The sequence below is a fragment of the Canis aureus genome, chromosome 8, assembly GCF_053574225.1.
Source record: "Canis aureus isolate CA01 chromosome 8, VMU_Caureus_v.1.0, whole genome shotgun sequence".
Taxonomy (NCBI): domain Eukaryota; kingdom Metazoa; phylum Chordata; class Mammalia; order Carnivora; family Canidae; genus Canis; species Canis aureus.
The window spans coordinates 15,605,489-15,622,693 of record NC_135618.1 but is presented as its reverse complement, the minus strand read 5'-3'; the positions used below and the strand labels follow the sequence as shown (position 1 = coordinate 15,622,693).

Sequence of the window (17,205 nt, the reverse complement as noted above, 5' to 3'; positions counted from 1 at the left end):
AGTAGCATATTATTTAGCCTATATATTTGTGCTTTCTGTATTTTTTCTTATGGTGATTTCTAGTTTCATAATACTGTGGTCAGAAAAGTTGCATTGTGTGATTTCTATCTTTTTGAATTTGCTGAGGCTTGTTTTCTAATCTGATAGGATCTATTCTGGAGAATGTTCCATGTGTACTTGAAAAGAATGTATATTCTGTTGTTTTAGGGTGGAATTTTTTGGATATATCTGCTAAATCCATCTCACCAGTGTGAGATGATTCCAGTGTGTCATTCGAAGTCACTCTTTCCTTATTGATTTTATCTTTGAATGATCTGTCCATTGATGTAAGTGTAGTGTTAAAGTCCCTACTATTATTGTATTACTATTGATTAGTTTCTTTATGTTTATTATTAACCTTTTTTATATGTTTGGGTGCTTCCATGTTGGGTGCATATTTACTATTATTATATCTTAATGGATTATTCCCTTCATGAGTATATAGTGTCTTTGTCTCTTGTTACAATCTGTTTTAAAGTCTATTTTGTCTAATATAAGTATTGGTACTATAATTTTTTTTTTGACATGCATTTGCATGATAAATGTTTCTCCATCCTCTCAGTTTCAAAGTTCTGCTGTCTTTGGAGATGAAAGGAGTCTCCTGTAGATAATATATAGATGGGTCTTTTTTATCTATTTTGTTATCCTATGTCTTTTGATTGGAGCATTTGGTCCATTCCCATTTAAGGTAGTTATTGATATTTTCATATTTATTGCTATTTTGTTGCTTTTTTAGTGGTTGCTTTTGTAGTTTTTCTCTCTGATCCTTTCTCAACTGGCTCTCTTTCATGGTTTGCTCATTTTCTTTAGTAATATACTTGGATTCCTTTCTCCCTATACTTTGCATAGCTATTATTGATCTTCAATTTGTTTTTATTATTAGGTTTGTATATAACATCTTATGCAGATATACTTATTTTCATACTCTTATTTGTGGTCTTTCCTCTCCACTCAGAGAGTCTCCTTGAACATTTCTTGTGGGACTGGTTTAGTGATCAAATTTTTCTACATCCTTACTGGGTTTTTTAAAATTTAGTTGTTCCATTAATTATTGAAAGAGGTGTGTTAAAGTAGCCAACTGTTATTTGGATTTCTTTCTTTCTTTCTTTTTTTCTTTCTTCTTTCTTTCTTTCTTTCTTTCTTTCTTTCTTTCTTTTTTTTTTTTTTGTTTCTCTATTTAATGTTTAGGAAGTATTTAGTCAGTATTTGTTCCATTTATTTTGCAGCTCTGTGTTGTGCATACATGTTTAAAGATTGTTGTGTCTTTTTTAATGAACTGATCCTTTTTATTATTATCAAATGTCTCTCCTTATCTCCAGTAATACTCTTTTTCTTTTTTTTAAAGATTTTTATTTATTCATGAGAGACACAGAGAGAGAGAGGCAGAGACACAGGCAGAGAGAAGCAGGCTCCATGCAGGGAGCCTGATGTAGGACTCGATCCCAGGTCTCCAGGATCATGCCCTGGGCTGAAGGTGGCGCTAAACCGCTGAGCCACCCAGGCTGCCCTAGTACTCCTTTTCTTGAAGTCTAGTATGTCTGATAGTAATAGCCACATCAGCTTTTTTATGATTATTGTTTGCCTGGTATTTATTTTTCTTGTCCTTTATCTTTCTACATTTAAAACACATCTCTTATAGACAATACATATTAGATCTTATAGACAATACAGATATCTGGTCTGATTATCTCTGATTTCTAATTGGAATGTTAACTCCATTTATATTTGTGTAATTATTGGTATGATTTGGTCTCAGCCTACACTGTCATTTCTTTTCCATTTATCCCATATGTTTTTTGTTCCTTATTCCTCCTTTTCTGCCTTCTTTTGGGTTAATAAAATATTTTTTAGCATTTCATATAATTTCTCTATTGGCATTTCAGCTATATCTCTGATTGATTGATTTTAAGGTTGCTTTAGAGTTTACAATATGCATCCTTAACTCATTCTAACTTACTAGAGTTAATATGGTGGTAGTTCATTTAAATCATAAGACCCTTATGACATTATGATTATATTTACACGTTGTTCTTATCCTTTGTGTTTTATTGTCATTTATTTTCCATCTATATCATTATAAACTCTAAAGTACCATGTAGTAATTTTTGTATTAAGTCATCAGTCTTTAAAGAAATTAAGAGAAGAAACAAATAAGGGAGTCATTTATTTTCATTTCCAGGGCTCTTCATTTGTTTCTATAGATCTGAGTTTCTAGTTTGTATCACTTTCCTTTAGCTAAAAGAAGTTCCTTCAATATTTCTTGGGGTGCAATTCTGCCAGTGATGGATTCTCTTGGTTTTTATTTACCTGAAATTTGTTTTGTCTATGTTTTTTGAAGTATATTTTCATAGAGTATAAAAATCTTGATTGAGAGTGTTTTTCTTTTAGCACTTTAAAGATGCTTATATGGTTCTTGTGATCTCCACTATTTCTGATAAGAAGTTAGTCATTAGTCATATTGTTATTTCCCTCATTGTAATCTGTCATTTTTCATAGACTGCTTTTGAGATATTTTTCTTTGTCTGGCCATTAGCAGTTTGACTATAATGTACATAGGGGTAATTTCCTGTAGATATTTCTTATTTGGAGTTCACCAAATGCCTTGGATCTGTAAGTATTGGTCTTTTTGTAATGAATCTGTGATATTTTTGGCCATTATTTTTTCAAATAATTTTTCTGTCATTCTTTCTCTCCTTTCCTTCTGGGACTCTGTATACATGTATGTTAGACTACTTAATGTTGCCCCACAGGTCACTAGAGCTTTGCTCCTTTTTGCATTTTTTTCTTTTTACTTCACATTAGTTAATTTCTACAGATCTCTCCTTATATTTACTAACTTAATTTCTGCTTTCTCTAATATACTGTTAATCTCATCCAGATTTTTCATTTCAGATACTATATTATCAGTTCTAGGATTCTATTGTTCTTTTTTGTAGAGTTTTCACTTGTCTGCTGATATTTCTGTGCTCACTAATTTTGATGATCATAATTGAACATATTTGTAATAGTTAATTTAAAATCTTCGCCTGCTAATTCCAGTATCTGGGTCTTTTTGAAGCCTGTTTGTATTGACCACTTTTTTCTTTACTCTGGTCAGATTTTACTTTTCTTTGTATGCCTAGAAGAATTTGATTATGTACTAGATATTATGGATGATATGTACAAGAATTTTAGATTCCTTTATCTTTCTTTGAAATCTTTTGATGATGGTTGATTTCTTTGTTCTATAGGCAATTAAATAACTAGCTCATCACCTTAAACTTGTACAGGTTTGGTAGTTTTTTAGAAGGGCAGGTTCATTTTAGTCTTACTTATTGTGGTATGTCAGTCCAAGGATATAGTATTTGCTTCTAAAGGATACCTGTCCTAAATGTCAGTGGAAAGGTGATTACCTTTACCATGCCCCTTAAAATGATGTGACTCAAACCTCAAATTATTTCTTCTGTGGTGGCCAGCAGCTGAAATTTATATTCAATTATTTTAGCCTTCTGTTTTTTGCTTCTTGGTGAACTCTTTGGAATGTGTCTCATGCAACCACATTTAGTATCAGCAAAGAATTGAAGAAAGTCTTTATCCAGATTTGGAGGGGAAGCTGTCCTCTTTGTTTATTTGTTTTTTCTTTCTTGGATTTCCCCCTTCAATTTACAGCTATTCAGGTAGTCTGACACACTGTCCTCTGACACCATTAACCAAAATCTATGGTTTTCTGCTTGAATCTAGTCATTCAATGCAGACCGTGGAGGGTCTTTAGAAAAAAAGTTGTTTATGTGTATTATACCAAGTGTGTTTTTTTTCTTTCAAAAATAGAATCCCCTCCAGTGTGTCCTACTTTTTGCTTGTTCTCCTATGCATTCAAATAGTTGTTTAAAAAAAAAAAAGTTGTTTTATGTATAGTCTTGACCTATAGATAAATATAGACAGAGAAGTGTCCAAGGATCAAGTCTTGGGGTACTCCGGAGTTTAGTATATTAGGCAGAAGAGGAAGAACTAGCAAAGGAGACTGAGAAAGAATGACAGTAAAGTAGGGTAGGAGCAATAGTCTGAGTGGATTAAGTCCAAGAGAGAATGGAAGAAGTCTCCTTGTTAACGTAGACAAGATTCTAGGAGTTTTGGTCTAACAGGGAATAGTGTAATGGAAGAGGGAAGGAAGATGTAGCTCAAGTAAAGTTGTTTTTTAAGATCGGAGGAAATACAATGTGTTTACTTGGTGATATCAACAAGCAAAGAAATAGAAATTAAAATAATGTAGGGAAAACAGTATGTCAGTGATGTCCTCATGAGGCAGATTGGGTTTTATTATGAAGGCCGAGTATTTTGGAACAGATTTAGGTGACATAGTGGATTTAGTTATGACAGGTTGCAAATGTTAAAAGTAAGATCACCCATTAGAGTGAAGAGAGAGAGTTATGAAATAATTATCTATTAAAATGGGAAAGTGAATTGACTAAGGTAATTATTAGATACACCAAAAAACAAAAGAAAACAAAACCAATTAATATAAAATGTCATGAATTTAAAGTAAGGTTTGTCAGCATGATTGTTTTCTGTTAGTCACATTCAGCTGCTAGGGGATGGGATAGAGTAGGTGGTGAGTTTAGATTTAAGAATTGCCAGGTAAGCTTGTAACACAGAAACATAAAGAAGAAATGGTGCCATTTATATATGCAATGAAGTGATTATAACTTTAGACCTTGGTATTTGCTGCTTATTTGTGGCTTAAGTCAGGCCACATAAGGATGAGACAATGTGGTGGAATCACATATTAGCAGTTACAGTAGGTCAAATAATTGTTAAAGTTGTGGGCACTTAGTGAGCTATAAAGATAGGAAGTGTTGGTTAGAGAGTGTAATGCTTAAAATTGACACTATGAAGCTTATATAATTATTAGTAATGTTAAAGAATATTCAAGTGATGTTAACCTCAAGATCATGTCACTTAGTGTTTCTTTTATGGGACTCTCCCAATTTAGCTCATCCATATTTGAATTTTTAATTTCAAATTCTTTTCATCTAAATTTTGCAGCTCCATCAATAATTCATTCAAGAATTGTGTTCTCTGCTTGTTAAGATGGCAATAATTGCAAAGTTGATTTTAATAATCATCTCTAATCTTGTTATTTTTAATACCTACATTGAGGAATTTGACCTATATCTTATAAGCTAAACTACGTAGGTGTTATTCTTTTTCTAATTTTATGGAGGAGGGATCTCAAATTCAGAGAAATTAAATAATTTGTTCAGTGTTTTTACTCTAAATCCCGATGTTCTTTGCATTATATTGAGTGGGCTCTAATCTGATGAATTTGTTCTAAGATGTTAATGAGTCTAGTACTTAGGGAGTTTCCCTCTCTAGACAGAGGACCCTTGGAAATCCAATAATAGTCTAAAAGAGTTGTGCTGATAATGGGAATTTTAGACTGTATAGCAGAACAGTAGAATAGGTGGAACTTTGAGAATTCTTTGAATAATAAAAGGTAGGCAGCTTCCTTTTCCTCTTACACTCAAAAGGATGTATAGTTCCTTTAACAAAGTCATGTAGAAGTAAGTAGAAGTCAATATGAAAGCCAAAGTCAATTATTAATTTATAAGCATTTATTTTTAATTCCAAAGGGGATTTGAAAAGCCAATCAAGTATGACTAAAAGTGTGTCAAGACTCATAGAATTAATACTAAGTAAAACATTTTGGGAGCATTCTTTAACGCAGAGAAATATGCCCTATTTCTCTGACATTTTATGTAAAGTTGGCATGTTCAATAATCTCAGCTCATGCATTTTATACTATGGAGGATCCTAATCCACAAGTGGCCAGGTTAAGAGCATTTCCTTCATGTTGACTTGAATTATGGTCGTAGAACAAGTTGATCAATTAACTCAAGCACATTTGTGTGGGAATAAAAGAGATTTGGTACTATTTCTTTAAATATGTTGCCCAGATGCATAAAACTTAAGAATAAGAAAAAGCTCTCTGTCTTTAAACCTGATTTTTATTGATGAATTGATTACTTTTACCATGTTCTCAGTTTTTTTTTTTAAGTAAGGATGAAATGTTAGATTAGTTGTTAATAATAAAGTAGATAGATAATAGAAAATTCAGATAGAATTTAAAAAAGAATTTTTAATCTGATATTTATAAGTAAAAAAATAGCCAGAAAGAATTTTATTATATTTAAAATTCTCAAGAGCTATGGTTTCTTAAGTTCTTTTAAAATTCTTTGTAAATATGGCCTCAAATCAATTGGCTAGATTTTATAATAAAAGACTGAAATACAAAAACCAATAAATAAGATTTTTATTTAATAGGCATTGTGATATAAAAAAGAAAATTGACATGGTTTGTCATTACTTTTCAAAGCAATTTTAATCAAGTCATTTAACCCCTCGGGACCTCATTGCTTCTTTATCTATAAAATGTGTCTTACTGGATAAACTCTAATATCTCTTACAATTTCTAACTATATTACCCTTTTTCTTTTTGGATAATGGATTGAGTTTGTAAATATTGAGATATTGCTAACGCTGTTTCTCAGGTCCCATAATTTTGTTATCAGTGGTCTAAAATTGTAGCCTTACTGATAGAAGTGGCGATAGCTATGTAAGGGAAGAGATCAACCTGGAAAATAACATTCTCTTAAAAATTTCTTTTGACTCAAGAATATAGACCTTTTTGCCAGTGAATATTTATTTCTAATTTGTAAAATGGAAAGACTTGCTGGCGAACATGAAGGACTTTTCTTGTGGTTCTCCTTTCTTCAGTTTGAGTGGTATTTGAAAGCATCCTTGAATTTGTGAAAGAAAACATGACTATTGCTCATAGAATAAAAATAGCATTTAGAACTCTCTAGGAATGGAAATTATTACTAGTTGAGAATGGTAATGAAGTCATAATTGGAATTATAAAGACGCTCAATTGTGGCCTCTTAATTTTATGAGATGGGAAATAGAAAAAGAGATACTTTGCCAGTATGCAAAATAAGAAAGATTAATATTGTGCAAAAAAAATTTGATTGAAACCTAATGTCATATTTCTCCTGAAAAGTAAAATATAAGATTCCCAGAGCGTGAAAAGTATCTATTTTTATATCTATTTTGGCAATTAGAGGTATTTTTTGATTTATTTTTTTCTTTATTACAAAAGTAATACATGTACATTGCAAGATTTTGGAAAATATTTAAACTTGGAATGATATAAAAGTTTAAGAATTATAAGCAGATTTCTTTTACTAAAAGTAACTGGTTTTCCAGTGCTAAAAATAGGAATTATAACTGAATACGTCATAAAAATGGATAGGTTAATGGAGCCTTTATATCGGTCCCTTAAGGAAAGACGTCTCAGTGGTAGCATAACTTTGTTAGATTTTAAAAATCATCTATGTCTGACATTTTAAAATAAGGCTAAAATATACGTTAAAAAAGCAAATAATAAATGCGTATTTCAATATAAAATAATTTTATTGAATACCATATGATACATATGTATCAACTGATGATGCATTCAACTGAAGAAGTGTCATATACTGTATGTAATTTATGCTTCACCTAGTGTTTTATAATTGTTTTATCTAGGGCCCCAAAGGAGATCCAGGATTTTCCCCTGGTCAAGCTGTTCCTGGAGAAAAGGTAATTAGTTGCCCATGGAATAAAATTATGGTGATATACTTCAAACATTAAAAATTCATTTTTACCTTTTTAAAATACGTATTTTACTTGGTATCAGACAGAGAAGACAGAGAATTAAGGTATTAGAGAAGCTAGAGAACTTTAATGAAGGAAGAAATATTTGAAAAATAAATTCTATCATCAGCTTAACTCATCAATTAAAATTTTAACATTAATTTATTGGGTGTCTACTGTGGACTACCATTGTGCTACCTGCCAGGTAGGGATGGGGTGGGGGTGGGGGCACAAAAGATTAGAGCAGGATGTGGCCCTAATCTCAAAAATTTTCTGTTAAAAGGCATACATACAATAATACATAAATTCCAATGTCATTTTGCACTTCTTTAGACTAGTTCCACATACTTTATCTTTTTTAAGTCCCACAGTAACTTGAGAGAAGTAGTCATCATTATCTTGTTTTCCAGTTAAGAAAACAGAATTCACAGAATTTAAATGACTCATGGATAGTAAGTGGCTGGGTTAATGATATATTTGACTTTTAGCTTAGTATGCATTTCATTTTATCATAATACTGTCAAACATACACATTCAGGTAAAAAGAAACTGACATTTTAAAGTAAAGCTAGCAGCAAAATCTTTGTTGGGAGGAAGATACCGTTTTCTAGTGAGGATGAATACAAATGGAGTCTTTAGGAACACCTCTGGGAAGCTCTATTTAGATGAATACTTAACGAATGTGATACAATTATAGGATGTTTTTGTTTGTATGATACACATTCACTAACTTTTAAAATACCTGAATAATTTTGGTGGTTCCTGGATTGAAATCTCATTCTTTAACTGGCTTATAGGAACTCTTGTAAACTTAAAACAAATGAACAAAAAACCCACACTGTATTATTGAACTTTGCAGGTATTATACCAACAAGTAAATCCTCAAAAAATTTTTAATCTTGAATCTTGAGAATTTTATTCCTATGATGGAACTGAGTTCACGGAATATAAATAATTTAGAAAAATAATGGAAATTTATTATTAGAAACATATTTTCATTGGTCCCTTAGTTATTGCAAGGAAAAATATCCTGCAATCTGAGAAACAAAATGCCATCTTTTAATATATCTAAATATAGGACATTTGACTTCTTACTTAAAATTTAGAAGTTAGAGGTCGATTCTGTTTTGGTGACTGCTTTAAATAACCCCCACTCCCCAAATTAAGCATTTACATTTATATCAAATGCTTGGTTTTATCTTTACTTGTGGCTTCCTTGTACAAAATACAGGGTGGTTCAGTATGTGTACAGTATCTGTATAAAATATAGGATGGCTCAGCATTGGAATTGAGGCTTGGAAGTATGTCAGTCTTTTTTCATTTTTTGAGTTGCTCATATACTAATTGTGGTTAATGCTGTATAGGAGTAATGTAGTAAGACACAGGATTTAATAATATGTTGCCGTTGAGATTTAAGTGAAATCCAACTTTTAAAATTGAGAGATGTATTTCTAAAATGGTAAAATTTAAAAACATTTCCTACATATTATATTTATATTAAATTGGATTCAAGTACACTGAGGAGGCAGGATCCTTTATACACATACATTGTGAATACAAATAAAATATGAACATTATATTGATAAGTAGAGGGGATTGGAGAACAATTTGTGTTTGTTAATCACTTAGCGATTTTGACAATAAATATATGGTCAGTGATGAAACAAAAGAAGTGCATGAGCTAGTCCTTCAGCATGGAACATCCACTAAAGAACATCTCTCATAGAGTATATTTAAGTGTTTAAGCCCTTTTGGGATCTCAGTGGCACACAAAGGTAGCTTTTAAATAGTGCTTTTCCTTTTTCCTTTCCTATAGGACAAGTGAAATATTATCTTATTTTTCAGGCGGAGGAACTTGGAAGGGAAACCAAGTGACCCACCCAGCAGCCTCCAATAGCCTGTTTCCTAGTGCAGCTTTCTTTTCCCTCTATCAGAATCATAAATGTAAAAAAAAAAATTATCTGTATAAACTGGTCAATCATCACAAATGGAAGCTATGTTAATAAGATGTCAAAAAGTATTAAAATGAAATTAGTACAGATGGAAAGGTATTCAACTGATAATCATCAGAAACAATCTTTCCTATTCTGATTGTTTAATTTGATGACATATTAAAGTACCCAGTGCACTAAATATTAAACACAACACAGTCACTTAGGAGTTATTTAGGATTATTACCTGAGTACCCTTTTTTGTTTCACAACGTTGTTTCTTGATGCACAATATATTTGTTGCAACAGAAAGATGGAGAGGAAGGGAAATAAAGAAAAACTGCTTGGAGCAAAGTGGAGCCTCAAGATTATCTTCCCGTTCCTTGTTGTTGTTTTCTTCTTGTCAATTCACACTGCCTCCTCTGTGCCTCTCACTGTCATTTCTATCAGCCACTCTCTCCCCTTACATGAGTATACTTTCTCTCTCCTACCCCCAAATGGGCTCAAAGGCTGTCATCAAAGCTTGTGGGGGCGAGAGGGGTGCGAGGTCAGGAGGAAAGATGGCCCTAACAGGTGAAATCCCATCTTCAGGCTACAAACACACATCCTCCCAAAACATTTTCTCAGCGTTTACTCCCCAGTGGTACAGTGCCCAGTACCAGTGCAGCCCCAAAGGAGAGCTGTCCCCTTTCTCTGGTGTGCCACATGAACCCAGCTCTGCTCCCCACAGCCCTGCCTCCTGAGGTTCCTCATGGGAGTCTGTGGGAGTCCTGCCAGGAAGCAGCCCAAGCTCTCTCCCCAGCTGCTGCACAAAGTACTTGTAGAAATTTTAAGTAAACTTTAGATTTTTAAAACACAGCGAACCTTGAAACATCAGGAATTCAAGGGGTAAAGGCATTCCTAGAGAAAAGAACGGCCATAAAAAAAGCAGCAGGGGCATGGAGGTAGGGAAGTACAGTGCGATTCAGCATGGGAAGGCAGAAATGCCAGGAGCCTCAGAAAAAGTCTCAAAAGGACTCAGAAATGAGGTGGAACTGGGAACAGATTTCAAAGATCAGATATAAATGCAGTAAGATTTTGATGTCCAAGGTGAAATCCTGCAGCAAGGGAATTCTAATTTTCACTTCCCTTGCATAACATTAAACTTCTGTTTCTTTTGTTCTTAGGGCAATCAAGGCCTTTCTGGATTAATGGGGCCCCCTGGTATGCAAGGTGATAAGGTAAGAGGTAGTTTTATTTTCACATAATTGGATGTCATCTGTGTCTGGAAGCTCTTGAACTCTTAAAATCTCATTTTGAAGTTGTGCCCAAAGTCAGTGTTTTAAAATCCTTTTCTCAGCGAAAGGAATTAGGATGCTGTCCTAATCCAGGAAAGTGGTGCCCACAATAGGCAGTGCCTTATGAAAAATAAATCCCTTCAGTTAATGATGGGAACAAAATTTATGTGGAGAAAGAAGGCAAAGTCACTGATAGAGTGTTTTTATCTTCCTCCTCTTTCTCCTTTTTAAAAAATATTAGGGCTGTAACCTACTTCTGAAACTCTAAAGTCACTTTTTAATTTTTATTTGTAAAGTGAAATATATCTGGTTGTAGATAATACTTTTGGCCTTTTTTTTAAGATTCTTATTTTCTTAGGAAGTAATAATCTCTGCCATGATGTATATGAATATGAGGCCTGAAGAGTAGGATAGAAGTTAGAATTGGGGATAACTGGTAAAAAACAGTGGTGGTAAGTATATGACTAGGCTTTTTCTGAGGTAAAAAGAAATATTAACATACCTGCTAGAATTATTTTTATATAAAATATATTGTGTAGTTTCCTGCTTCTCTTCCATGATTCTGTTTTTTCCCCTAAACACTGAATTGTTGACTATTCAGGGGAAAAGGAGGATACAAAATATCTTTCAAAGTATTAAGGGCCCCAAATTGTTGAAGGGTAGTATTTGACTTGATATGATTATCTAAATATATAGAGGAATGAACTGTGTTGATGTCTTTGTCATATTCCTTTGCTCTTGGGAGATTGGAAATGGTACTTAGGCTTTGGTTACTTGGTTCAAATCCCATCTGCCATTTTCTAGGTCCCAGTGACTTTGGGTAGGATGCTTAACCTCTCTACCTTCCAGTTGCCTCATTTGTAAAATGTGAAGCTAATACTACCCACTTCATAGGGAGTTTTGGGGAAGAAAAAATGAGAGAATCCATGGAATAGAATACAGTGTCAGACAAATAACAAGCCCTAATAACTGTTAGCCATCAGCTCTTTATCTGGTTTTGGAAACATGAACTTGTTTGCTTTTCTTCATAACTCTTGCTAAAGGGCTGAATTTTAAAATGATGAAAAAAATTTTGTTATCATGGAGTGTTTTTTCTCCATGAATATACTACCATTATTATTATTATTTTTTTTATACTACCATTATTTTTATGGCCTTCAGACTAATCTTCATCCTAGAGAGTGCTTATAATCTTATCACTTCTTGAGGTTGTTCGTTTCTTCCATGGAGATAGGAAACTGCAGAGTGATCATTTCTAACAGAATTGGTCTTGATTACCAGTCATAAATCTGTTTGATTAATGCTTCTTCGTATACCTCTGACCACTAAGTATATCTCTGAAGAACTATACTGAGGAATAGCATCAAACAGATAATCTCATGGAAATTATCTTAATTATTTTGTTTGATATTACATATATTACAGTTATTTTATCCTAAAGAATGATACTACATATGACAGAAAAACTAATCATTACTTTCTGAGGTTAAATGATGCCTATGGCTCATGAAATTAGCAATCCAGGAAAGGGAATTTAGTAGTTTGAGCGGTTATTGTATAAAGGAGTATATAAAGAAATATCTATAGAGATAAATTTAAAAAGGCTAATTTTAACCATTACAGCAGATTATCATTTTAACTTTGAAATTGTGCTTATTTAAAGCAGAAGGTGGGGCAGCCTGGGTGGCTCAGCGGTTTGGCGCCTGCCTTTGGCTTGGGGCATGATCCCGGATCGAGTCCCTCATCGGGTTCCCTGCATGGAGCCTGCTTCTCCCTCTGCCTGTGTCTCTGCCTCTCTCTCTTTCTCTCTGTGTCTGTCATGAATAAATAAATAAAATCTTAAAAAAAAAATAAAGCAGAAGGTGTTAGCTTCCAAAGACCTGTGCATATATATCTTGGCTTATCAGTATTTTAAGATCTTAAGATTAATAATTCTTTTTGGTCTGTATAAGTCTAGTAAAGTGAAATACGACATTCTTTTAAACAAACTGTGTTATAGATTATCTTTCACAGACTCCTTTTCCTCTTATATGATTTTTTGAACTTCTAAAATCTGCCTTTTTTTTTTTTTTGATCATATAGAAGCCAGTGATTAATTAGCAACTGTAGCTCCATTTTCTCTAGAGAGAAAGTTTAGTTTAGTTTAGAAGTATAGTTGAAAGTTTAGTATTTAGAAACAAAATTACTTTCTGGTAAATGAAGCATTGATGGTTTACTATGATTTGATTGTAGTTAGTTTAGAACAGTGTTTAAACATTTAAAATGATTTTGTAGTGTTTCTGAGAATTTTTCCTCTTGTTGAATAGAGTATGGCTATTAACAGAAACTATGTACAGATTTTTAAAAAATGACTATTGCTAGGAAAAGGATATAAAGACTCAGTCTAAACCTAAACTAATTCTCCACCTAGCAGGCTTGGGACAAATTTCTATCACACTATGTGCATGTGTCATTTTAATATGAATATACAATAGAAGTACATTCAAAATATACTTGATAGACTGTTACTGTGGTTTGTATAGAAGGGGAAAGGGCAAGACCAATTATTGGGTAAAATGTTCAGGTAAATCATGAGCTGTTTTTATGGAATTTACTAATTTTGTTTCATGTTTTGAACCACTTGAGTCACTCTGGGTTACTTCCTTGCAAACAGGATCCACATTAGGAGAACCTAGAATAATGGCTCATATTAGCTGTAACCTGGGACTCCTGTTTCTTTCATCCTTGCAGTTCTATCCATAGTGTTAGTGCTAGGTGAATTTGTTTTAAGATTTTATTTATTCATTCATGAGAGACACAGAAAGAGAGAGAGAGAGGCAGAGGCACAGGCAGAGGGAGAAGCAGGCTCCATGCAGGGAGCCCGATGTGGGACTCCATCCCGGGACTCCAGGATCATGCCCTGGCTGAAGGCAGTGCTAAACCGCTGAGGCACCCAGGGATCTCCAATGTGCTAGGTGAATTCTTAAGGTCAAGACAAGAACTTCAGTAATTCACTTTGTAACAGAAGCCTAGAGAAGTTAAGATAATTGCTTATGGTCACTCAGAATTATGACAGGATCTAGAGATGAAACTTACTGCTACTGAATCCACTGTGCTTTTAACTATTCTTTGCATATTATGAGAGATGAACAAGGTACTTGGGTTTTGATTAATATGAAATTTATTACATCTTTTTTATATATTATACTATTTTGTGAAGTATCATTATACCTATTATACTAATATTAATAGTAGCTATTTTATTATGTGCAATATTCTAATTGCTTTGATGAGCTCTGTGTCTTTTCATTTTCAAAACAACTCATTGTGGGGCACCAGGGAGGCTCATTCGGTTGAAGGTTCAACTCTTGGTTTCAACCCAAGTCATAGTCTCAAGGTTGTGAGATTGAGCGCTATGTCAGGTTCCTCTCTTAGTGTGGAGTCTGCTTGTGATTTTCTGCCTCTCTGCTCCTCCCCCTAACTCATGTGCACTCATGCTCTCTCTCAAATAAATAAATAAATAAATAAATAAAATCTTAAAAAAACCTCATTGAGACAAACAATATGTTTAGTATATCATAAATAAGTTAATTGAATTATAAGAGGGTTAAATCTCTTACCCAAGGCAACACATTTATTAATTGGCTGAGTTAGGACTCAAATTCAGGCCTGTTTGACATATGACTGTTCTTAATAACTTCAAATATTGCTTCCTCATTAATTAATTAGTTAAGCCAGTGTTTGTTAGATATGTATTTTAGTCTTCTTACTGTCCTAGGCATATATGTAAGAGGAAGTAAAATTTTGTTTTTTATGAAAGCCAAGGGAACAGATATAGTTTTGGATGACAGATAATAATGACTTCATTATTCCTTTTTGTTGGAACTATCTGGAAATATTAAAATTCTTTTAATATAAGCCATAGTCAAGTAATCTTGAAAATGGCTGCAAGAAAGTCATGTGGAAAACACTGACAGCTCATGAAAACTGTTGAGATAAACAGAAGGTTGAAGTTAAAAACTTTCTGAAAACTAGAAGTAATATTGAGAGAAATAATGAAGCAAATAAATCAGTAGCAATGTTTTTTTTCACCCATAGATTTTTCAGTTTACTTCTTTCTCTTCCTCTTTTTTATCTGTCTCCTCCCTCCCCCCCTTTTTTTAAAACCAGTATTAACATCTTAACAAGCACTGTGTTTCCCTAGGTTGGCTGGTGCATTGCCTCAATTTAGCCACCTTCATGTACTTTTATTTTCCTAGGAACTAAAGTGTATTTTTACTTCCCACTAAGTGTCTAATTTGTGCCAAAGGCAGATAAGTTGGATCCAGAGTGCATGCTGTGTTGGATGGAGGACAAGAGTCATAATTCTGAGCTTGGACTCCAGATGGATTTTTAAATTGTTTTTTAATATAGCCAATCAGTTGCTATATTAAAATTGGAAATCTGCTATTTAAAATTGTAAGAACATTAACAGTGATTTCAATTGGAGCAGTTTTTCTCAGATCAAGAGGATAAAAGCCAGATGGGAGCAGTTAAGCACATCTTAGCATATAGGCATATAACTCACAGCAATTGTGAAATATCATGCATACATTTTAATACAGGTTTTTATGCATAATGTATGGCAGCATTTTTCTGAATATCAAAAATACTAACTACTATGGTTATAGCAATAATTTACAGTCAATTGAATTCATATTATGTTTTAATGGAATTATTTAAAATATTTTTAAAAATCTCCATTACATATGAGGTACACAGTAAATATCTTTATAAAGTTGGAAAGGAAAAAAGCAGTGAAAGTATTAAGGGGAATGCACTGGGGTTTATTAGTTACTCACAACTATACAGTTCTTCATAATCTATTTAAAGCAAGGACAATACCAACGAACTACAATACTGAGTGTCCATGAGAACAATAATAAAAAATCAGGATTGCCAAAAAGATCTGTGTCTGAAGAGAGAATTAGGGAGAATTCTACTGTTTTACAGAATTATCTCTATAGATTATTTTCTCACTTGCCCACTATCCTGGTAAAAATCTGGAAAGCTACACTTTACATTGGGTTGGTATCCAGTCCAAGCCTAGTAGTGAAAGTCTAATACAGATGTTGCTGCATAGGGGCTGTGTTGTCATCACTGTTGCCTTCTCCTCTGCAATCCTCTGTTCCCACTAATGGTAAGGCACACAGAGAGCAAGGCCATGCAGTACTGAACTCCCACAGACAAACCAGGGGTTGCCAGTGGTATAATTTGCGGGACTTTGAAAATTTTCCTGTGTCCAAAGATATTTTCCTCTGTCTAGCTTTTGTGATTGACATTTTAACATTGAGGAGAAAATTTATTTGGCTAAAAGTATTTCAGGTTCCAGAAATTAAAAAAAAAAAAATTCTGTGTCTTCAGAAAAAGTGTTATCTGTCATCTAGCACCATTTTGAGAATTAGTTTATCATACTCTTTTTCTCCATGAGAACTAGTGGAGAAGGACTGTTGATGGGACCAAAGTAAAAACCAAGTGCTGATTAGAAGTTAGTAGGTCAGTAGGTCATAGCAAGTAGTTTAGGACAAAGGTTGGCACAAGTCTGTTGTGTGCATGAGGGAAGTATCTCTCAAGAAGGGGAGGTGAGTAGAATAGAGAGGTTTGTGTGGCATTCATCCTGTAATTTGAGTCCCTTCCAATTCTCCATTTATCGAGGATGTGCCTTCTATTTATTTGTTTTTTTAGAAACTTAAACTTCTTGTTTTTAGGACTTAAGGAAATATATAGCCTTCCCCCAAGAAGTGCTTACATTCTCTTAGTTATTTATTTTCATCTCATTCTGATTTTTTTGTTAAGGGATTCTTTTTTTTTTCCCACAGTTATTTTATCACTGTTTCTCAATTTTGCTAGTTTCCTCTGGTTATTTTGGCCAAACATGGTTTTAGGTCTTTGTATTCCTCAAGGCATTATTGCTATGCATCCTGTAGTGTTTGACAAGTTTTTCATTAGAAAGTTGGATTTACCTAATCTGCAAACTAATGCTGTTACATTACAGATAAATGAAGATAAATGAAATTTAATATCACTTTCGGAAAACAGTGAAGTAGCAATGGCTAAAGAGAAATATATGAGTGACTCGGGAGTTCCTTCGTGCAAAGGACTATATTTTACACTGTGGTATCTCAGCCTAGTGTGTGGCATGCATTCTTAGTGAGTGACTGATGATTGCTGCTCTTAAGTTAAATTGACTGCGTCCTTTCACCCAGTCCTAGTGGGCCTCTTTTTCCTTAGTGTCTGCTTTTCAAATCAGTGCCCCTTCTTTCCTGTCT

General features: G+C 33.5%; 1 protein-coding gene across 5 annotated transcripts in view; it reads left to right on the top strand.

The window, feature by feature from the left end:
* COL24A1 (collagen type XXIV alpha 1 chain) overlaps positions 1–17,205 on the top strand; it is a 387,323-nt gene that overhangs the window by 47,875 nt on the left and 322,243 nt on the right. For all 5 annotated transcript variants that reach the window (XM_077905294.1, XM_077905293.1, XM_077905290.1 and 2 more), the window contains exons 7-8: positions 7,603–7,656; positions 10,808–10,861. In XM_077905294.1, coding sequence (XP_077761420.1) covers positions 7,603–7,656; positions 10,808–10,861 — 108 coding nt within the window. The remainder of the gene's footprint in view (positions 1–7,602; positions 7,657–10,807; positions 10,862–17,205) is intronic.